The 24,821-nt window shown below is 37.8% G+C and overlaps 1 protein-coding gene across 1 annotated transcript; it reads left to right on the top strand.

Moving 5' to 3' along the window:
* Positions 1-22,130: 22,130 nt before the first annotated feature.
* LOC121251587 (heat stress transcription factor C-1-like) lies at positions 22,131-23,397 on the top strand. Its single transcript, XM_041150866.1, has 2 exons — positions 22,131-22,426; positions 22,535-23,397. Exons 1-2 carry the CDS (start codon positions 22,223-22,225, stop codon positions 23,327-23,329), a joined length of 999 nt encoding a protein of 332 aa, XP_041006800.1. The 5' UTR covers positions 22,131-22,222; the 3' UTR covers positions 23,330-23,397.
* The last annotated feature ends 1,424 nt before the right edge of the window (positions 23,398-24,821 follow it).

The raw sequence follows: 24,821 nt of genomic DNA, 5'->3' as shown, positions 1-24,821 counted from the left end.
GAGGTGACTGCCTTTAAGTTATCGAGGGTTGGGCACCCTAGTATGGCATTATAGGACAACGGGGCTTTGACTACTAGAAAGTCAGTCATGCAGGTGAATGTGTGGACACCTTGTCCTACTTTTACAGGAAGGACGATGGTGCCGATAGGTTGAACAGCTTCTCTTGGGAACCTTTTCAGTGGGAAGGGAGATGGTCACAACTTTTTCGTCAAGATTCCCATTCGAGCGTACGCTCCCTAACAGAGGATGTCAGCAAAGATTCCATTGTCGACCAAGACTCGTTTGGTCATGTAGTTGGCGATTAGTAGTGTAACAACCAAGGCGTTGTCATGAGGGTATATAACCCTTTCACAATCCTCATCCCCGAATGAGATGGTCAGGGTCATTCCGCTTTAAAGTACTTTCGTGGCTGATCTGCCATGTATTCCTCATGATATCTTGCTCTTCGTGCATGAGCCTTTCTTCCGAATGCCATGGCGCCGCCGCCAACAAATCCACCTGCTATAGTGTGGATTTCGCCCAAGGGGGTCGGTGGCTGATCTCCTTTGGGTCGCAAGGAACTATTTCTTCTCTGCTTCTCCTATCTCCGATGCTTGGGGCTCTTGCCTAGTCTCTCCCTATTCGATTCCCTCAGTGGCTTTATGTAATCAGCCACCATCCTTTCCAACTCTTTACTCCCAGTCAACTCTTCAATCCGCCTTTTCAGGGTGATGCACTCTTTGGTCCAGTGGGTGTAACTTTGGTGGTAGGTGCAATGGCGTCGTCCTTTGTCAGGTACAAACTCTTCCTTTGTCAGGTTTCTATCATCTTCTTGCACGTTGTGGTTGTTATGCATAAGTTGGCACCCATGTTCTTACTTGTCTTCGGTTGGCTTCGCCCGTTTGGTTTTTTGTCTTTAGAGTTGCTCGGGTTTCTATTTTTTGTCTTGGCCTCTTACTTTTGTGGTTCTATCATTGCTTGTAGAGTATCGTTTGCATTAACAAAGCCATCCACCCAATCCATAAACTCCCTTGGGGTGGATGGAGTTCGTCTAGCCAGCTCAGCCATGAAAAGGCTTCGAGGCCATACTCCTCCTAGTAGTGCAACTAAAGCGATTTTTTCATCCTAATCCTCAGTGGTGAGTCTCTCCTTGTTGAAGCATGTTAGGTAACTCTTCAGATTCTCCCCCTCCTTTTGTTTTACAGTTAACAGATAGGCAGCCTGTTTGCGACGCCTTCTGCTAGCTATAAACTGCGCAAGGAACTGTTTAGTGAGCTTCTTAAAGCTGATACTTAATCCGGGGCGAAGAGCCCCAAACCATCCCCGTGCTTGGCCCTTCAAAGTTACCGGGAAGGCACGGCAAGCCACCTCCCCTAGGAAGCCATGAAGAGTCATATGTGCTTTGAAATTCTTCAGGTGATCAATGGGATCTTTAGACTCGTCTTACAGGTCGATTTATGGTACTTTGAATTTAGCTGGTAGGGCGACCACCGTGATTCCCTCACTGTAAGGCAGGTCCGTGCGTGTGAGGAGTTGCTTCACGGAGGAGGAGCCCCCATCTTTTAGGCAATCTCCTCACACTTGACTATTAAACTACGTATGTCATCATGCATATTCTTTTTCTCCATTTGTTCACTATTAACTCATTCCACACTATGCGCATCCATTTCAAGTTGCTTGTTCCGGGTAAGAGGATTATCCCTCTGTCGTTTTATTCCTCATTCTCTTTCTGTAGTCTCGCTTCAGCTTTGCCTCCGCTTCCGCTAACCTACCTTCTGCCTCTGTCATGCTCGGTCCCGGATCTCGATCGACTTTTGATCTCGTGACTATTGGTATGTGAAAATCACGTTTAAGTCTGTAAAGATTCCATAGAAGGCGCCACTGTTAAAGACGTGTTTCACACCACCAACCACACAAATGACACTTGTAGTAATGAGGAGACGGCATTGGTCGCCCTTTGTAAACTCTGATGCTTAAGTCAGTAACAATATAAGATTATGTATATAAACCTGAGATCATGATAAAGGATGTTACCTCCATGCAGTTATTTATAGAAGGATGGATGCGGCGTGGTGGCAAATAACTCTGATTGCCAGTCCATGGTGATCCTTTAATTAAACGGAGTGGATATCTCCTGTTTTGTAGGAGTTATCTCATGCAGGATATTCGAACTTTTCCTTGGGCCTCATCCCCCACTCTTCGGGGTTATCTCACCCGTAATTGTGGTTGTGAGTCCTTTACTTATAGGACTCTAAGCCTCAAGCCATCCACAAGTCTTTTTGGGCTTGCGGACAGACTTTGCCTTTGATATGGGCTTGGCCTTAGACGGGCTCTCAGTCCAGGGGTCTAAATGTCCCTCCACTAACACAACATAATTGTAAGATTACGCAACCCGAATATTATATCACATACTAATCATTTTATAAAACTATGATTCTTTAACTACTCTATATATGTACTTTTTTTTTGCCCAACTTATAATTTTTTACTGACATTCTATATGAATGGTCTTGATCCATTTCTTTATTCAAATAAAGTTTGTGAGGTTTCTCATAATCAAGATAGAAACAAAAATAAATAAATCGAGTTTAATTATAAGAAGATAGAAAATTAAGTTGCGCCACTAAAACTTTAGAGATCAAATATTATGATTACGAGGTTTAAAAGTTTAACCAAATTAATATCTAATAGTCATAGATAAGCTCGAATCAAGATTTTGAAATCTTTAACATGATCAAAATGCTAACATTAATGCTATTTTAAAAATTCTATTAGTAATTTTATTATAAGTAGTACATCAATATTATATGCTAAATTAATTACATGGACTATTTTTAGTTCAAATGATAAATTTAGTTATTATTTTACATTGCGTGGGTTTACTAGCTAGCTAGTAGTGTGTTTAAAATTAGAGTAATATTACTCATCATCATTTTTATCATCATCCTCTCATCATTATATGATGCGGTAGTAGATGATTAGAGACTATTTATTATATTTTACTTATGAACATATTATCTAATATTACATTATGAAATGATGAGAAAATAAATAATAAATAGATTTTTTCATAAAATTATAGATATGGCAAGCTCGCTAGACTCTTCCAAGGTTAGCATGATTCTTTTAGGTCGGCTTAACTTCAACCAAGGAAAAAACAACTCATTAGCCACTTTCTCGTGATTAGACATGATTAAATATATATATATATATATATTTATATATGATGAATAGATTTTTTAATTACAGATATGGCAAGCTCGGTAGACTCTTCCAAGATTAGCATGAGTCTTTTAGGTCGGCTTAAGTTCAACCTAGCAAAACACAACCCATTAGCCACTTGCTCGTGATTAGACATGATTATATATATATATATATAACAGTAGTATAATTAAGTCCGTAAATTGTAAAAAATAGATTGACTAAAAAGTAATTATGTTGTAGTATTTCCTGAGAAATAACGAAAGACTAACTAATTTCACCACTATCGATCGCCTTCTAGAGACGAAAGAAGAGAAGACGCCCTTGAGTTGTTCTAGAACTGTTCCACAACTCCATTGTACAAGATGTAGCTGGGTATCTTGTAACATACAGCTTAAAGAAACATAATGGCTCAGACATAATATCAACATCGATCGAAAATAAGTACATGCGATTGCGCGCTCTCCATATGCTCAGCCCTTGTGCCGGCATTCCTATTGTACGAAGTGGGTCTCTTTCACACTCATGGTCTTGAATGTTTAGCAGACACAGGACATCGCTAGCTCATTGCCAATATGGGCAGATGGCACAGATCGAGAGCCCTTTAATTTGTGAAAGCTTTTATCATGCTGTCTCGATCGAGCAAATCATTTCCCAAGTAGTACTAGCTAGTTCGGTCAAAAACACCTCCAAAAGAAAAACAAAAACTGTTCCACAAGTACACTGGTCTACTCGGTCGTAAAAGCAGGAATAGAAGTGTTAAATTTATACAAAAATTTAATTTATAAAAATAAATTTATAATATCATAATATTATACAATTTGACGTATACATTAAATTTATTTTATTGCAAAAGAAAAATTATAATCTAACATACCATAACTGTAAGATTGAGCAACCACAATATTATATCACATACTAATAATTTTATAAAACTATGATTCTATATAAGGCTGTGCATCCAGACCGGATTTTTTTCCGGTCCGAAAACTGGATATCCGGTAGTCCCAGGCGGTTAACCGCCCGAATTGTTACTAAGCGGTTAAATTTTTTTTTAACCGCCCGGATCCATGTCTGGATCCGGTTCAACTATGCGGTTATCGGGACTGCACTATTTAAACAAAAATCACATTAGGTTACTGAAAAATTGTCTCACTCTCTCCCTCAGTCCCTTACTCTCTTTGGCCAAAACCCTAAGGCAAAAGCAGAGAACGTCGCCGCTGGTTAACAACACAGAGAACGTCGTCGCCGGTTACTGTCACAGGTATGGTACTCCTATTTCACATCTAGTTCTTTTGTTTCATTTTCGTTTCTTCTATTTTGTATGCGCCCACCCTAAGCCATTTTTGCCATCTCCTCAGTCTCGATCGTCTCTCCCTCTCTTTAGAGTCATCAACATAGACCCATCACCCATCATGGCATGGTGTCTAGGTTCGTCGACGAACTCTAAAAATCTCCATTAATATATGCAAAATTTCTTGTATTGGCTGATCTGGGTATTGATTAGTCATTGCTTCGTCTTTAGAGGTGGGTCTTTACATTAGTTGAGGCTTGTTATTAGATGTTGTATGTGAAGAATCTGAAGTTCTCTATTTCTCCACTACGTTTATTGAACTTTTTTTTCCCTTCCTTTTGGTTTGGATCTGGTTTTGGGATTTTTTTTTTTTTCTAATCTCTATTCTATTTTCGATTTTTTCTTTTCTTGCTAGTCATCTCTTTGCTTGTTGTGACTGTGTTGATTAAATGTTTTTCCCTTCCTTTTTGTTTGGATTTGGTTTTGATTTTTATTTTTATTTTTCTAATCTCTAGTCTATTTTCGATTTTTTTTCTTGCTATTCATTTCTTTGAATGTTGTGTGTGAAGAATCTGAAGTTCTCTATTTCTCTACTGCATTTATTAAACTTTTTTTTCCCTTCCTTTTGGTTTGGATCTGGGTTTGAGATTTTTTGTTTTTTTTGTTTTTTTTCTTATCTCTATTCTATTTTCGATTTTTTTTCTTGCTAGTCATCTCTTTGGATGTTGTGACTGTTCATTTAATATTTTTCTCTTCCTTTTTGGTTTGGATCTGGGGTTTGATTTGGTTTTCTTTTTTCTAATCTCTAGTCTATTTTTGATTTTTTTTTTCTTGCTATTCATTTCTCTGAATGTTGTATGTCAAGAATCTGAAGTTCTCTATTTCTCCACTGCATTCATTAAACTTTTTTTCCATCCTTTTTGGTTTGGATCTGGTTTTGGTTTGGTTTTGTTCTCTTCTCTAATCTCTAGTTTGTTTTCAATTTTTGCTTGCTAGATATCTCTCTGGATGTTGTGACTGTGTTCAATAAACTTTTTTCCCTTCATTTTGATTTGGATCTGGGTCTGGAGAAATCTGATCAGAAATCCTAACATACTCCAATTTAATAGGCCTCACTTGGTCTCTAGTCTCATTCAGGTATCTGCCGTTTCTCTTCTGTCCAAACCATGAAAAGTTTTAGTATTTTTAGTGAACTTCATGACCTACTGAGTAATGGTTTTTGGTGGCCCGCTGACATGATTATTTTGTGTTAGAAGTTCACTCCATTTTATATGCTAAGTTAACAATGGAGTAGAATGAACAATAGCACATGGCAACAAGGACTTCACTGAAGCCATTTCTCTAACCTTCCATTCCTTATCGACACACTACATAAGTATTTCATTTTCTCTCTATATATATGGCATATCATTTGGGTTTTGATTTTTTTTTACTAATCGTCCTGATTTTCAGTTCTTTGTTTCCCACAGCTCATAATGGAGATGAAAGGGGGTTTGATCTCAAATGTTCTTCCACAGTTCTTTGTTACTGCTTTTAAATTTTTCACTATTTGTTCATTGTAAAGTTGATGTTTTGCATTATGATGTAAGCAACAATGTAAAGTATGTAGTGTATTATGTATGTTGATGTCTATTATTATTTATTTTATTTTATAAAAATTTGAAAAGGCAATAAAAAAAATGTTTAAAAAATGCCTATAAAAATATTCATTATATAAAAAATGCCTACAAAAAATAATAAACATAAAAAATATAAATCTTTTAAAAGGTGTAGAAAAGATTTTTTTTTTTTTTTTTTTTAAGAAGTTTTGAAAGTGTTAACAAGATTTATTTAAAAAAAATGGTATAAAATCTAAATATCAGGCCTTTAAAAAAGCCTTTTTAAGGGTATAAAAAAAGTGTTTTAGAAAAAAGGTTTTCTGTTGAAAAGATTTGTTAAAAAAAAAAAAAAAACTAGGTATAAAATCCAGATATCCGGGTCTAAATCCGAATATCCGCCCGGGATTTGACCGGGTTTATCCGAGCAGATATCCGCCCTCTTTTAATAAGCTGGATCCGGATCCGGATCTCTCTGGATATCTGGATCCGGATCCGGATACACACTCCTAATTCTATAACTACTCTATATATCCACTTTATTTTGATCAACTTATAATTTTTTACTGACACTCTATATGAATGGTCTTGATCCATTTCTTTATTCAAATAAAGTTTGTGAGGTTTCTCATAATCAAAAAAAAAAAAATCGAGTTTAATTATAAGAAGATAGAAAATCAAGTAAACTTTAGAAATCAAATATTATGATTATAAGGATTAAAAGTTTAACCAAATTAATATCTTACAGTCATAGATAAGCTCGAATCAATATTTTGAAATTTTCAACATGATCAAAATGCAAACATTATTGCTCTTTTAAAGATTCTATTAATAATTTTATTATAAGTAATACATCAATATTATATGCTAAATTAATTACATGGAATACTTTTAGTTCAAATGATAAATTTAGTTATTTTTGTACATTGCGTAGATTTACTAGTAGCTAGTAGTATGTTTAAAATTAGAATAATATTACTCATCATCCCCTTTTATTGTCATCCTCTTATCATTTTATAATGTGGCAGTAGATAATTAGAGACTTTATTATATTTTACTTTTGAATATATAATCTAATATCACATCATGAGATGATGAGAGAATAATGAAAAAATTGATGATGAATAATTTTTTTTCTTAAAATTACAGATATGGCAAGCTCGCTAGACTCTTCCAAGGTTAGTATGATTGTTTTAGGTCGGCTTAAGTTCAACCAAGCAAAAAACAACACATTAGCCACTTGCTCGTGATTAGACATGATTATATATCTCCATCTGCATGTGATCATATATAACGGTAGTATAATTAAATCGGTAAATTTTCAAAAATAGATTGACTAATTAATTAGGGTTTGCTAACTAGCTGATCTTGTATCCGGCATGCATGCAGTCGCTTTCAAGATGATAAATTCAATCACATGCAAGATGCAGGGATTGATATATATATTGACCAAATTGATTGTCCTAAAAGGTAAAAGATTATATATCCAATCAGTCATCACGCATGTTATAAAAGTACCTAATTTGTTATATTATATGGAGTTGGTTTATGACGAAAACTTAGACCTTAAGAAATCACCCACCCATATTAACATTAATTAATATATATATATGGTTAATCCTTAAGTAGTAATGTTAGCATCCTAGCTAGCTAGTTCTTGTTTGGTAATATTGATAGAAAAACTATATTAAGTAGCCCTACACTACATTACACCTGTTTTTTTTTTTTTTTTATTTCTCAGCATATATGTAGGGCTGTTGAGTAGAAGAACTCATACTAAAAAGACCAGGAAGGTTTCTCAGTCTCACGCAAGCTTATAACATAAACATGATCATGATCATTAATATTATAATCAGCTATATATATATATATATATATGTTTTCTTAAAAAGAAATAGATACTATATATGTCTTGCTTTGAGATATATATGCATTAAGTATTAAAGCAAGATCATGATCAATGTGGAAGATACAAACAAAAAGAGTCAAACATATTGTCATGGGTCTTGTGTACAAGATAATGACATTAGTCGTGAAAGAAATTAGGACAAATCTCATTAGTCTACGTAGCTAGCTAGCTAGTAATTAGCTCATATTAGATTATTGACCACATGCAGTCCACACCAACACCTTATAATTAAGTAGGTTTGGGACTTTGAATAAAATAATAAAATATTAGGCAGGTAATTAATTATTAAGTACCTAATTCCCACTAATTATTATGGATATAGAACATCCCATTATTTATTATATATGGGTCTAGCTAGAAGTTATAAGGAGCCTTCAAGCTAACATGAATCTGTCACTCGATCGTTGGCTTCATATATATATATTATAATTATATTGATGTTTATGTTATAATTAACTTGCGTGATATTGATTTCCTGACTAATTAACTTATAATATTATTGGTTAATTACCTGACGACTCATTAACAATGATCATATCTCGTCTAGACTTTTCTAAAAGGTTCGATTGATAATTAATAACTGTTACAAATATAAAGAGATTATACAAAAGTAAATTTAAAAATTGACGTGATTTCATGTGATGTGCTAGATCTATTTTATATTAAAAATAACTTTATAATTTGATATACTGCATCAAGTCACGTCGATTTATAAATTTATTTTTATATAATTATTTTGTTATTAAAATATTTTTCTTTAACAAATAATAATATTTTACGATAGACCAAATAGCTATTGGTATCACTTTGTTAAAAATATATATTAACATTATTTTTCTATTGGGAATCTAAATTATCTTCATATATATAACCACGTACTCATAAAGAATTGTATACAACTATCTAGCCTAAAGCCTTAATTAACTCGAAATTAGAGAGTGGATCATGAATTGATGCAAATTATGTAGTGTTGAAGACGTGTTTCATAGATTCTCACACTCGATCACCTACAACCAAAAAGTAAAGGGGCTAGGGGGTTCGACAGGACACCTTCGATGCCAAAGTTAGCCAATAATAATATGGTTCTCTAGCCAAAGATTCTGATGATCTCATAATTGTACCTGAACCCTATAAATAGATCTAGAGTTTTGTGACTTCTTCAGATAATATTCGATAACCGTCCCACCTATTATTTGAGATTCAAGCCTTTGGGATATTAAAGCTTATCTTATCTCAAAATTAGCTAATAACCTTTTCAATCCGAAATACCCGGGTAGTTAGTGGTCTGGCTCTATTCAGACCAGCTTGCATGATGTTAGGCTTGATATTCACTAGCTTAGACCATGCCCTGGCCCAAGCCCATGATAGTACCCAGCGGGCCTTTGGGAGAGGATTATGCCCGCTTCAAGTTACCCTGCGAAGTTTCATCATGCGCAATGTGATGAGACTTGTAATTGAGATGCTGTTTCATTTCTTTGGGCGTTATGTCGTTTCACACACATTTGTCAGGAGTCATTTCACCTTCGTGCCGTTTCGCATGTCCCATCTTCAACTGCCACAATTATTTATTACTTTCTGGCACTTCCTATTTTCCCCTTCTTCTCTTTGGCATTCCCTCACTCTCTTTTCCAAGCAACTCGCCTTCTTCACACACTTTCTCTCCTCTTTCTCAGAAACTTACTTCTAAAATTTCTCCCAACTTCTACTATGAACCCATGGCTTCCTCAAAGAGCAATCCCAAGGGTTCCCCTCAAGAGGTCGGCTCTTCACAACCGCATGATTCTTTCATTCATCTTAGAGGGGCTGCTGCTAACCCTACCAGGGAGAGGGAAAATGCTTCCTGATCGGTTTTCGAGGGCCATTGGTTGTCCTCAACCATCTCCCATCGTGAACTCGACGTTGCGAGGGACAACTTCAACATCCCAAACTTAGTGACTCTAGGATTACTTGACCAACGCCGCAAAGCTGTTGATATGAAAGGTATGGTCTTTTCTGTTGTTTTGTACATGACTATGTTTGTGATGGGGCTTCGTTTGCCCTTTGTGCGGCTTGTCCATGACATCTTAGACATCTTGGGACTTCTCGGCCCAACTGGTGCCTAACGCCTCGAGGATTTTAATGGCTTGTTATATTCTTTGGCGGTGAGTGTTGGAGCCTACGGGTGATGAATACCTCGATCTCACGGCTTGTGCATCTTTTTCTCTTCATCGATTCAAGCGTCTAGACGGGAACCTTTGTAGTTTCAGGTCCCGTAGTAAAATAGTTCAGTAGGAGCGTAATTATTCCCACGCCAACGTTTGGCAGAGGAAATTTTTCGTTGTCAGGTGTGAAGGTTGGAAATTTCCTACAAACGAGGTCTCAAATCAAGAGTTCCCTATTAAGGCTTCTTGGTCTCCAGTTCCTTATGAGCGTGAATTCGAGATTCTCCTTTCTCCCTGAGAAAAAGCCCATATTCGGCTGGTGCAGGCTTGGTCTAGACAAAGCATTAGCTCTACTTGGTCGGATGTCATTTTCACTCCTTCCAATATTGATAGGTTTCTAATAGTGCCTAATAGGACACATGTATTCGGTCGCGAGTTTCTGGGCACCTCGTTACTGGCGACTGGTTTTAAAAGTGGGCCACCTTCAGCGACGGGGGCCAAGAAAAAGAAAAAGGCTCATTTGGCGACCAAGCTTACTGATGAGTCCAGTTCCACTAGAGGTGGGCTTTCAACCCCTTTGGCGAGAGGTGGAGAAGTCTCAGGTTGCCACCCAGTACCTAGAACCAACTCCCTTGATGAGTCCAGTTCCATTGAAGCCGATTTGGAGTTGGTGATAAAAGTCAAATTTGTCTTACGCTGCCTTTTTTACTTGGTTGGGTTTTTCAGGTAGTTGACCGATTGGCGGCTACGCAGGTTGAGGATCGTTTAGAGCTAAAGGAGGAGAACCAGTCCATGCAAACCTTTATTGGTAGTGCTCATGGTGTTGTTGTCGCTGCCCGAGCTGAGAAGGAAAAGTTGGCTGAGGAACTCTCTCGGGTAGAATACACCTCTCGCCAACTCGGGGATGAGGTTGTTTCCTTGCGTGGCCAAGTTGACTCCCTCAAATCAGAAGTGGCGAGCTCCATAGAGGGAATCAACCTAGACTCAAAGCGGAAACTAGCAAAACAGAATGGGACAGCTTGGCCGCTCGGCTTAGTCAAATGGAGAAAGAAGTAAAGGAACTGAAAAAGGCAAATGCGGACACCATTGCTCAGCTTTTGTTCTCAAAGAAAGGGTGTTGGGAATCTAACACCCGATTAAGCATTGTTGAGGATGAGAAAGTCCAAGCAGAGCAAGATTTGGCCGTGGAGAAGAAGGTCCTCAGAGTGCATGATCACCATTACCTACAGCTGAGTCAAGTCATGGAGACTTACAAAAAGAATCTATCCAGGTTAGAATCAAAGATAACCAAACTAAACATTGAGTTAGCCCATTCACAAGAAGAGATTGGTCGTCTTCTTCCTCAACTTAGTGTTGCCCACACAGTTCGAGGTCGAGCCTAGAGTCTTGGGTTCAAGCTCGGGATCAAGTAGCTGCGAGAGCACTTGCTCAACCATCCTGAGGTAGATCTTTGTACCCTGCAGTGGAGATCGATACGGGCTAGCCTCACTGTGTATCATATATTCGATTCCCTTAGGAGAGATACCATGCCCGATGCCTTTCTTCCTCCTCGTTCCTCAAATTTGTTTTTCTGTAGTTAGCTTAACTTTTGTATATGTTAGACACACATATTATGTTTGATTTTGAAAATTGATATCTTGCGACAGTTGTTGTGTTGATAATGTGTTTTGTTATTTGATGTTGGTTATGCTTTTAGTTCTGTGTGATTGTTTCCTTTCTTTTTTCGCTTCCTTTGCTATTCTTTTGATCTCGTGTCGCGATTGACAAGAATACTACAACAGGAGACTGCCTTGAGCACGAGACACTGGCGAGAGGTGTAACAGGAGAGTTGAAGCCTTGGCAAGAAGGTGTAGCAGGAGAATCCCTTGACTGCATAATCTTAGTGAAAATAGTTAGCGAGAGAGTGCCTCAACCACGTAACTCTAGCCAGAGGTGTAACGGGATAGTTCCTCAATCGTGTAGCCTTGGCAAGAATGTGTAGTGAGAGAATCCCTCCACTGCGCAACCTCAGGAAAAATAGTGTAGCAAGAGAGTGCCTCGACCGTATAACTCTAGCGAGAGGCGTAACGGGAGAGTCCCTTGACCGTGTAGCCTTGGCGAGAAGGTGTAGCGGGAGAATCCCTCGACCACGTAATCTTAGGAAAATGATTGTAGCGGGAAAGTGCATCGACCGCGTAACTCTGGTGAGAGGCATAGCGGGAGAGTTCCTTAACCAAGTAACCTTGGCGAGAAGGTGTAGCGGGAGAATCCCTCGACCACATAACCTTAGCGAAAAGAGTGTAGCGGAAAAGTTCCTCAACCATGTAGCCTTAGCAAGAAGGAGTAGTGGGAGAATCCCTCGACCGTGTAACCTTGGCGAAAACTGTGTAGCGGGAGAATGGCGCGACCGCGTAAGTCTGGCGAGAGGCATAATGGGAGGGTTCCTTGACCGTGTAGCCTTGGCGAGAAGGTGTAGACTAGGCAACTACTAAGTAATAAAGTAAACTGATAAGAGGAAACAAATTTTCATTGAATCAAATTAACAAACCCATCGTGCCAAAACTAATAAGTTAAACATAAAAGCTTCTCAAATGCTCGGCATTCCAAGGGTGGGGCAACTCATGCCCCGCGGCTTCTTTGAGGCAGTAAGCTCCTGAGCGATGACTGACAATCACTACGTATAGACCTTCCCATCGTGACCCTAACTTCCCTTCTTCCATTGTAGTTACCCCGATCTCCTTTAGTACTAGGTCGCCTACCTTGAAGGACCTTGGTCTTACTCTCTTATTGCAATACTATTCCATCTTCCTTTTACAGGCGGTCAGTCTAGTTTCGGCACTTGTTCTCACTTCTTTCAACAAGTCTAGATTTTGTTCCATTATTCCACTCTAGATCAAAATTTTGTCTCCTATGGCTTGGTAAATCCACCTCAACTGGTATCATAGCTCCACTCCCATACGCCAAGGCGAAAGGTGTCTCACTCGTTGAGGTTTTTGGTGTTGTCTCTAGAAGCTCATCCACCCATGTCCCCTTCTTCTCACCCACCTGCTTCTTGAGTATCCCAACAATAGTTTTGTTGTTGGTTGCTTCAACCTGCCCATTCACTTGTGGGTGTCTTGGAAATGAGTATTTGACCTTGATTCCAAGCTCTCCACACCACTTTCGATAGTGTTTGGAGTCGAATTGTTTGCCATTATCGAAAATGATGCTTTGTGGTACCCCCAAACCTACGTATGATGGCTTTCCATAGGAACCCCGTTACACTTTGGGCTGTCACTGTCACCATTGCTTCAGCTTTTGCCCACTTGGTTAAGTAGTCAATGGCGACGATAATGAATTACGTTCCCTCTTTGCTCGTGAGAATAAGGCCAACCAGATCTATGCTTCATTGGGCAAACGGCCAAGGGGAAGTTATTGACTTCAACCAAAGTTTTAAATTTCGTACCGTACCGGCCGGTACGGCCGAAATTTTTCGTTTCGGCCGTCCGGCCGGTACAGGTACTATATCTGTTCCGTACCGGCCAAAATACCGGCCGTACCGGCTGGTACCGGTCATACCGGCCTCAATTTCGGCCTGTACCGGCCTATATTTCGGCCGGTACCGGCCGATATTTCGGCCTGTGTGTTTTTTTTTTTTTTTTTCGTTTTTTCGTTTTTTCAAACTACAAACTTATTTTTTAACCCTCAATTCAGACTATACTATTTATAATTTATATATATATGTATTTGTATATAATTTATTTATATATAGACTATTATTTTAGAATATAATTTTTATATATATAATTTATTTATAGATCGACTATCCCGAAACGTTATCCCGAAACGCTATCCCGAAACGGTACCGGTACCGAAATATTTCGTTCCAGTGCCTTGACCGGTACGCTATCCGGTACGGTATTCAAAACATTGACTTCAACTCCTTAGGAGGCACAGTTAGGATTAGCGCGTGCAACTGACATTGGGCGCACTTTTTCACAAACTCCCTCACGTCTTTTAAGGTGTTTGGCCAGTAATACCCTGCTCTCATGATTTTTTCAGCTAGTGCTCTTCCTTTCGAATGGTTTTCACACAGGCCTTCATGTACCTCCCTCATCGTGTACTCTTCCCCTTTCATTATGCACCTCAACAGCAGGGTTGAAAAACCTCGTCTGTATAGTATCCTGTCTATCATGGTAAATCGAGTCGCCCTACTTCTGATTTTCCTCGCCTCCTCCTGAGTGGGAAGAATATCTCCATTTTTCAAGTACCTAATTATATCATTTGTCCACCCTAGCACATTTTCTTCAATCTCCAAGGCCTCCTCCCTTATAGCTAGTGTGTCAATAGTCGAGAGGTTAACCTCCCTCGGTAGCATCACTTCCTATTTGGCGGATTCCGGTTGTGCTAACCGATTGGCTTTCCAATTGTCCCCTTGGGGAATTCGTTCGATTAGAAAATATCGCAGGCGACAGCATCCTTCTTGAACCTGATGGAGGTACCTTATCAACCTTTGCCCTTTCACAGAATATTCCCATGTGATTTGACCAACCACAACTTGGAATCTGCCCTCATCTCAACCTCTTCCCCACCTGAAGTTTCAGCTATGGCCTAACCTTGAGCACCGCTTCATACTCTATTTCGTTGTTTGCCACTTTGAAATTCAGTCGTATTGCATGATTCGACTCAATTCCGTTGCCTGTTACCATGTGGATGCCTACGTCGCCTCCAGCTCGACAAGAAAAGCCATCAACATATACTCGTCGTGGTGCTTTCTCGAGAGCCTTCAAAACTTCCTCATGAAAATTTGTAAATTCCGCTATGAAGTCGGCCAAGACCTGTCCTTTGACACTAGCTTTGGGAACATAGTTGATGTCGTACTCACTCAACTCGATGGACTATTTAATTAATTTCCTTGAGGTGTCCGGCCTTTGTAGCACATTTTGTAAAGGCGACGAGGTAACAACTCTTATTGAGTGGGCTTGAAAATAAGGGTGTAATCACTACGTAGATGTAACAAGGGCGAAAGCAATTAGTTCTATCTTCAGGTACCACTTCTCACCTCCTCTTAAAGCTTTACTCACGTAGTACACAGGCTTTTGCTCTCTCCCTTCATCCTTGACCAAAGCGGTAGATACGGCATCCAGGCTGGCTGCCAAATACAATGACAGGGGTTCCCCCTGCTTGGCCTAGCTAAGCAATGACGAGCGAGCTAGGTATTCTTTCTGCTATGTGAACACCTCCTCACACCAGGAATCCCAGCCCTAGGCCTTCTTTAGTACCTGAAAAAAAGGGAGACACTTGTCTGTTGATCTGGATACGAATCTGTTAAGGTTCGCTATCCTCACCACCAACATTTGGACCTCGTTCAAATTTGTGGGTGACTTCATCTCTAGGATTGCCCGTAGCTTCTTGGATTTGCCTCGATACCCCTCTCTGACACCATAAATCCTAGAAACTTGCCCGACTACACACCGAACGGGTCGGATTAAGCTTCATCTTGTATCGGTGTAACACACCAAAAGTTTCCCTCAAATCTTCCATGTGCTGCCCGAACTCCATGTTTTTCACCAAAAGGCCATCCAAATGCACCTCCATGTTTCTGCCTATTTGATGTCTAAATATCTTGTTTACTAGCCTCTGGAATGTTTCCCCCGCATTCTTCAGCCCAAAAGATATGACTTTGTAGCAATACAATTCTCGATCAGTTGTGAAACTCGTTCTGTCTTGGTCAAACTGACCCATCTTGATTTGGTTATACCCTAAATAGGTATCCAAGAAGCTTAACACCTTATGACCTGTCATGGCATCGACTATCAAGTCTATTCGAGGGAGAGGGAAGCTATCCTTTGAATAGGCCTTGTTAAGGTCTATGAAGTATAGGCATATCTGCCACTTCCCGTTGGATTTTTTTACCAAAACCACATTCGACAACCACTCAGAGTATTGAGTTTTCCTGATGAACCTTGCCACCAACAACCAATCCACTTCTTCTACAATAGCCTTGTACTTCTCAGAACTAAAGTTCCTTTTTTTTTTTTTTTTGCTTGATAGGACGTGCATTCAGGCTGACATTCAACTGGTGTTCTATTACATCTTCATCAATTCCAGGCATGTCTTTATGGCTCCATGTGAAGATGTCTTTGTGTTTGAGGAGGAGCTGTGTTAGTTGTCGCCTTTCTTCTTTCGTTATTTTGGTTCCAATCTTCACATGATTTTTTGGCTGAGCTAGGTCACGAATGACAAGCTCCAAGGGCTCATCTGCCTCTCTTTGTTTCAGGGCATCTTCATCCCTTGTTTCCGCCTCTGTTATGAATATTTCAGGTGGTGACGGTAGGAGGGCTACCACGGCCCCTCTCAAGACTCGACTATGTTCACGTCTTTATCCCCCCGCCTGAGTTCCTGGACGTATCACTCTAGGGCGCGCACATGCTCACCACGTACTTCCCCAACTCCTTCATTCGTGGGGACCTTCATTTTTAGGTAATAGGTCGAAGTGATCACCTTCAAAGCATTCAGCATTGGTCGACCGATGATAGAATTATACGTCAAATGTGTCTTCACTACTAAGAATTTTGTCATGGCAGTGGTGAGGTGGGGGTTTGTCCCAACTGACACTAGCAACGTGACCCATAGGTTGCACTGATTCTCTAGTGAACCCTTTCAAAGTAGTCAGCACTAGACGAAACTAGTTTACACTTATTCCCATTCTCATGAAGGCATCCCAAAATAGGATTTGTGTTGAACTCTCGTTATCGATTAGTATTCTCCACGCGATGTAATTTGCCACCAACATCGTTACTACCAGTGCGTCATCGTGCGGGTAAACCACTCCTCAACAATCATTGTCGTCGAAACATATTGGGGGAGAGGATTGTATGCAAGGCTACTTAACATGTCTTTCTACATTGTACACCTCCTTGTACCTCGCCCATTTAGCGTAAGCCTTCCTCCAGGAGGAGGTTGGACCACCTCCTGCATATTCTCTGGCTATGGTACGTATCTCTCCTAATAGTGGATGTCTTTGATCCGCACCTTACCTAGGGCGCCGATCTCGTAGTTCCTACGTTCTCCTTGCATTTTTAGGTTATCCCCTCCTTCTCGGGCACTCACTCCGTTGAGGCTTGCATTCCTACCTCCTGTCGCCAAAACGCCGTAGAAGCATTCTTGGCCACAATACGTTCCAGCTCACCGTTGCCCCTCATCTCTTCAATTTTTTGCTTTAGCGTGTGCTAATCTTCGGTTTTGTGATCGTTTGCCTTGTGATACGTGCAATATTTTTGGGTCTGTCACCCATGACCCTCATCACGCCTAGTCTCCATTGCCTTATCTTGATTATGCACACTAGAGTAATGCACATGATTACTGCCATATCGCCCCCATATGTACATCATGCCTTCCCTCGTACTGGCCTATACTCGCCTTCTGTCTTCCTTCTCGATCCCTTTTGGGACCTCCCTTTGGCATGCGCTCCTCTTTTCATTCCGATCTAATGATTAGGGCGATTAGCGTATCCTCGACATTAACAAAATCATCTGCCCGGTCCATAAATTCTCATAAAGTGGAGGCGGTCTTCCTTACCAACTCGGTCATAAAAGGACTTGTCAGCCAAATGCCCCCGAGCAGAGCGGCTAACATGATTTTTTCATCTTGGTCGTCAACTGTCATCCTCTCTTTATTGAACTGTGCCAAGTACGCTTTCACGCTCTCGTCCTCCCTTTGCTTCACAACTAACAAGTATGCCGCTGGTCTTTTTCACCTTCGACTGGCCATAAACTAGGTTATGAATTGCCTACCCAGCTCCTTGAAACTGTTTATGGATCCTGACTACAACGCTCCGAACCATCCTCAGACTGTTCCCTTCAAAGTTAAGTGAAAAGTCATACATGCGATCTCTCTCAAAAATCTATGGAGTGTCATGTCGCCCTTAAAAGTTTCTAGATGCTCTACTGGATCCTTGGATCCGTCGTACATGTCTACTGATAGAACCTTGAACTTTGGCAGTAACGACACTGTCATGATTTTGGCGCTGTATGGAAGATTGGTGCTGGTCAGCAGCTTATGAACCAAGGAAGAGGTCCTTATTTTCTTGGTCGTCTCGTCATATTTGTCCATCAAGCTGCACAAGTCCTGATGCATCTTCTTCGTCGCCTCATTGTCCTAAGGCGGCTTGCCTGCACCAGCATTACGACCTTCCATTTCCACCCTATTGGCCTAACTAGGCGTCGTGTCCTCCCCTGACGGCCCGTTCTTTGTCCTGAGGGTCTCATTCTCTTTTCGTAAAGAATCCACTTTGGTGGTAAGCTTCCTCACTACTTCATCCATTTCTGCAAGTCGTCCCTCCATATTTCGCAACTTCACTTCCTGTCTTTAGTTGCCTGAGGTCATGTTGTGATGGATATGTAAAAAGCACATTGATTATAAGACAAAAGAATCTCACAGACGACACCAATTGTTGAAGACGTGTTTCACAGCTTCTCACACGCGATCACCTGCAACCAAAGAGTAAAGAGGCTTGGGGGTTCGATAGGACACCTCCGATACCTAAGTCAACTAATAATAATATGGTTTCTCCAGCCAAAGATTCCGATGATCTCATAATCATACATAAACCCTATAAATAGTACTTTGTGACTTCTTCGAATAATATTCGATAACCGTCTCGTCTGTTATTTGAAATTCAAGCTTTTGGGTTATTAAGGCTTTTCATCCCGAAATATCCGGGAAATTAGTGGCCTGACTCTATTAAGAAGAGACTTCCATGGAGTTGGGCCTTGTATTCACTAGTTTACTGGACCATGCCCTGACTAAGTTCAGGGCATAGTCTTGATCATGCAGTGTTCAATGCAATTTTTTATTGAGAATTCAACCGCAAGATCTTGATCATACAGTTATATATAATTATATTTAATATAATTTCGGAGTAATTAAGTAAAATTAGTGAAAATCAAAAGGCAGCTTGGTAGGGCTGTAATAGCTAGGAGGCGGCGTAGACAATGAATGGAATTCAAAAAAACTGCTCCCCACGGTCCAAACACCACTCTAAAAGTAGCAGTAGGCGTTACATCATGACTACCTACGCACACCTCTCCAAATAACAAAGGAAAAAATGATAAACTATATTTGCTGTAGTGTGTGCGCTGCTCAATTTTTTTTAAAATGTGAATAAATATAATATTTATATAAAAAATTAAATTTTTAATAATAATTTTTACTTTTGAAAAATGATTATGTATCATCTATATATTTTATGATTATACGTAATATTACTCATATTTATTATTATCTAAAGTTTTGGTTCCACATGAATAGGAGTGAAAAAAAATAGTGAACGAGTAAACCGGACCGAAGCGATGAGTTTGGTCAGGTACCGGGTTTGGACTTGTCCGGTACCGATTTTATTTTTTTCAAAACCGATCAAAATTGGTTCGGTTCGGTTTTCCTTTTTTTAATACCGGACTAGACCGGTTCATATATATATATATATATATATTTTTTTAGATTGTACAAAATATTTTTTATATGATATTTTTATTTTATATATAATAAATATAATTATATATAAAATAATTTTATATTATATGATAAATTACTAATTAATATAATATTAAATTTTAAAATCCTATATAAATAACTATATATTATCACTATAATCTTTTGTATTAATAGTTATACTAATACTATATACAATATACTATAATATACTATAATATATCACTATATTATATATTACAATATATTACTATAGTCTATAATATAATTATAATATACTACAATATATTTTTTCTATTTTATTATATAATATAGTATATATTATATATATTTAATATATATAAAAAAAATCAAATCGAACTGAAATCGATAAAATTAAAAGTACCAATTTAAAGATATAATTAGTACGATATCGATTTTTTAAATTTCAAAACACTCACGTACTGATTTCGTTCTAAAATATATATAAAACCGCATGATATATATTTAGAGGAGGAGCTAATGAAAGAGAGTATATATCTCGATCGGGATGATTCAAGAGCAAAATTAGAAAGTTCTTTTTGGTGAAAATAATATATAAAATCACGTTTAGTTGTGACTTTACTCACCACTTCCTTTAATTTGGCATAACTCAGAATTGTATACGGTGAAAATAATATTTAATCAGCTCTTTTAGTTAGTGAATAAATCTTGGGCTTTAAAATTACACTTCATTTATTGAGTCTATTAATGTAAATTTTTATACAATTTAGTTAAACTTGGACTAAAATTTAACTAAATTAAATTCACTACTAGTACTCAATGGATTATTTAAATGTCAGTGAAATGTAAAATTTGATTTATTTTACATAAGATTACCTATATTGAATTATGCAAATAGAAAAATATATGACTTTTAGCTACAGTATGTTAGTGTTGTGAGTCATATATGATTGTCTACTGTACAATGACCAAAGTTTATTTTTATTACATAAACGTCAAACGCCGGTTCTTTTTTGTACTCTTGCTGCACTTTGATTGTAGATTTCTGCACTCTAGTTTGGTCTGTAACTATAAACCAATTAATAGAAAAAAAAATCAATTTATTTAAGTTACTCTTTCCACACTTTGATTGCAGATTTCTACAGGTTTCAATTAAATGAAAAAAATTTGAAAACAAAAATTATTAAAATTTATAATATTTTATTATTATTTTAACTAATAAATAGATAATCTAATGTAAAAATAAATTTTAAAAAAAATAGCTAAATATAAAATTATATCATATTTATATTTATATAATTCAATGCTAATACTCTAAAATGGGTCCAGAAATTTGTTCAGTAAACAGTAAAAAGGGTGGGAAAAGCCAAAATAAAAATAAGATGGAAATTGGTATCAGGGTCGCAGTCATGGGGTCGCTGGAGAACCCACTTAATTAGTGCACCGCCTAAAGAAAGGTTTTTTATCTTTCTTTATCCTCTCCACTGATCAGTCTGATACATGGCTGACCAATTAATGCCTTTGGGAAGTTTATCTAATTGAATAAATATAACCCTCATTTGCATCCAATCACCAACCTTGTTTTAGTTTTATTTATTTATAGATATAAAGTCTTGAGGCAAGGATGGGTGATATTTTCAAAGAAATTAATTATAAGCTAGTGGGGTATACTCTATTTGCTCACAAGACAAAACAAAATTAAATATCCTAAATGATCACTGTAGTCGTAGAAATTAGATAAGAACATATATGATAGGTTTGTTATCTACCTTTTGTAAAGAAAAACAAAGTTCAATTCCATGGTAAAGATTTCACTGTTTTACAAAATTAATTGTTATCTTTTATTTGGCTTATTTGTAAATTAATTTATATTACACAGAGAAAATGATAGTTAAGAGGATGGAAGCTCTTGGGTTTGTCCTCTGGATTTGGCTGTCTGTGTATTTTAATTTTTTTAAATAATTAGAAAAGTTATTAATAATGAATTTGTGTATTTTTTAAAATATAATATTAAATTTAGGTACAGTTTGAATAGTAAGTTGAGATGAAAGTTGAATAAAATATTATTAAAATATTATTATTATTTTGATATTTGAAAAAATTAAATTTTTTATTATATATTATGTAAGAACTTTAAAAAATTATAATGATAAGATGAAATGAAACGAAACATTTTTTATATTCAATCGGGACCTAAATTAGTCATATTAATTAATTTCTAAAGTTAGCTCCCTATTTGCGCGTGGGAGAATCGGAGAAGCCCCATTCATTTTGAAAAGAAAATGAAAAAAGATTTATACAAGTTTTATAATAGACAATATTAATGCATGTCTTTATAAAAAATAAACTTTATCTTAAAAAATCAAAAATAAAAATAAATATTTTTATGGCATTACTAAGAAAAATATGTAATGCCTGTATGACCTCTACCCTGCCCCCCAAAAGAAAAAGATAAAAAGTGGTGCAACTGGTCCCATCACGTGACCAAAGCAGAATATCTGAATCGTCTACGATGACCGCCACGTTTTCATTGTTACTGTATATGCTCCCCTTATACCTTATATATTACGGTGCCGCCTCGCCCATCTGACTACGGCCCCCACCCTCTCTCTTTCTCTCTCTCCCTTATAGGAAAGAAAGAAAAAAGTGATAAATCAGTGTTGTTTATGGAATGGAATTGAACAACATCGTCGCGCCGTTCGTCATGAAGACTTTTCACATGGTCAACGATCCGACGACTGACATCCTGATCACCTGGGGCAGAGCCAACAACAGCTTCATCGTCCTCGACCCGTTGGACTTCTCGCGGAGGATCTTACCTGCGTATTTCAAGCACAGCAACTTCTCCAGCTTCGTTCGTCAGCTCAACACCTATGTGAGTAAAAAAAAAAAAAAATGGTAGCTAACGCTTGTCACTTGTTTGATTATATGCAAGACCGTGATGAAACTCTTGTAAATGTATTTGTATTGTCTCTGTAATCAGGGATTCAGAAAGGTGGATCCCGATAGATGGGAATTCGCGAACGAGTGGTTTCTTCGTGGCCAGAAGCTGTTGTTGAGGAACATCGTGAGGAAAAAGCACGGTCGGATCAATTCGTATACACAAGTGAAACACGAAGAATTAGATGAGGAGGAACTGGTCATGGAAATAGCGAGGTTGAAGGAGGAGCAGAAGGCCATGGACGAAGAGCTTCGGGGTATGAACAAGCGCTTGGAGGCAACGGAGAAGCGGCCTGAGCAAATGATGGTGTTCCTACGGAAAGTACTCGCGGAAGACCCAGATATCCTTCCACGTATGATGCTCCAGAAAGAACGGACGAGGCGGATCATGACCAGCGAGAAGAAGCGGCGATTAATGATACCGGCGTCGTCGCCGTCTTCTTCGATAAAGACCGAGGACGAGGATGAGGAAGGAGCCCAAGGGGTGATTTCGTCGTCGCCTGAGACTGGTTTTGAAATCGGTAACCTTTGTGAACAGTCGTCTCCGGAGACTCCGACACTGGGTTGGTTGAGCCAAAGACATGATGAGGTTATCATGGGTCGGTCTCCGACTGCACAAGAGCCTTTTGGCTGCGTATCTATTGACAGCCCGTTTATCTCAGCGTCACCGGCTACTACCGGAATTGGAAATAGTCCGGCGTTGTCGCCGCCAGAAAGTAGTATTTCGGGGTATGGGAATGGTAGCAGTAGCGTAGTAAGCTTTTACACAGAAATGGTGGCCGGGAGTCCACCACCGCCTTATCCGTTCTCTTTGTTAGGAGGTGACTTTCAGCTTTAGACTGTAGTTACTCCAAAGATTTATCTTCGATTCTATCTTTGTTTTAATAAATAATAATTTAGCTTTCCTGCTCATCATTTTTTATACCGCACATTATATTTATGATTTTTTTTTTTAATTTTTTATATTCTTTTTAAGCTAATTAAGTTTATCTATTAATCGAAATGTAATGCAAGAATAATAAGTAAAATTATATATAATAATAAGGTTCCATTTGAATATAGAAATACTCTCGATCCATCTAATTTCATCACATCTCATTTTATCGTTATAATTTTTTTAAATTTTCATACAAAATATAATAAACAATTCAACTTTTTTAAATTTCAAAATAATAATAGTATTAAAAATAATATTTTGACAATATTTTATTTAACTTATCTCATCTTATCTGGTCTTACTATCCAAACCCGCACTAATAATAGAATTAATAACTTGCTATTCTTCATCCATTTAAGTAATCTTTAGTGATTCTGTATACTTTTATATATATATATATATATATATATATATATGCGACATTGATGATAATTTTATATATTACTCACTTAAAAGAAATTGTCACTTAAAATGTGTGAATTTAACATATATATGACAAAATCAGATTTAACAATTGAAAGATCATTTTGATACAAAAGTTGGGCGAAGGGTCCCGTCACCATCCTATATTCTATACCCTACTTGAGATGGCATTTTTGTTTTTTCTTCAACCACACAAAGCCAAAGCTCGCGAATAATTTTTTAACATTACATATATCATGCCATAAAATAATAATAATAATAATAATAATAAATAAATAAATAAATAATAAAATTATATTCATTATTCCTGCATTATATATGATTTTTTATTTTTCTCTTAACAAATGTTTGGTATATATATAAATATATAGAAGAATTCATTTAATTTAACAAAAATAAAACAAAATAAATAATCATGTAATACTCCCCATATGATATAGATAAGGGTAGGTGGTGTATGAGATCTCACATTGCTTAGGAAAGAGAAGTTCTTGCTATTTATAAGATTCCAATAGTGCTCTAATTGTATTATTGACTAGTCCTTTTAGAGTATAGGTCATGTAGTTTGGACCTTCCATTGGGGCATTACAAATGGCATATTTTCCTTTCTACACTCCCCAATGTGTACATGGTTACAAAACTTGCAGGGGTTATTTGATTGATATCCTTACACCTTTCTCTGACTTGAGTTGCTACCTTTGTTTCTCTTCTTCCTTAGCCTTTGATCCATACTAAAAGATCCATGTGGAGTAGCTCTCTTTCTTTGTTCCTGCAACTCAGCACTTCTCTTAAGATTCTGCTCCACTAGCATCGCTTTATGTACTAAGTTTGAAAAGTTTTAAATTTGTAAAACCACAACCCGTTCATAGATCCTGTGATTTAAACCCTCTTCAAACTTCCGGGTTTTCTTCTTCTCATCAGGAATCAAATATGAGGCAAAGCGTGATAACTCTGCAAATTTTGCAGCATA

The sequence above is a fragment of the Juglans microcarpa x Juglans regia genome, chromosome 2S (assembly GCF_004785595.1).
Source record: "Juglans microcarpa x Juglans regia isolate MS1-56 chromosome 2S, Jm3101_v1.0, whole genome shotgun sequence".
NCBI lineage: Eukaryota > Viridiplantae > Streptophyta > Magnoliopsida > Fagales > Juglandaceae > Juglans > Juglans microcarpa x Juglans regia.
The sequence above is the reverse complement of the archived record's forward strand: the minus strand, read 5'-3'. Positions and strand labels throughout refer to the sequence as shown.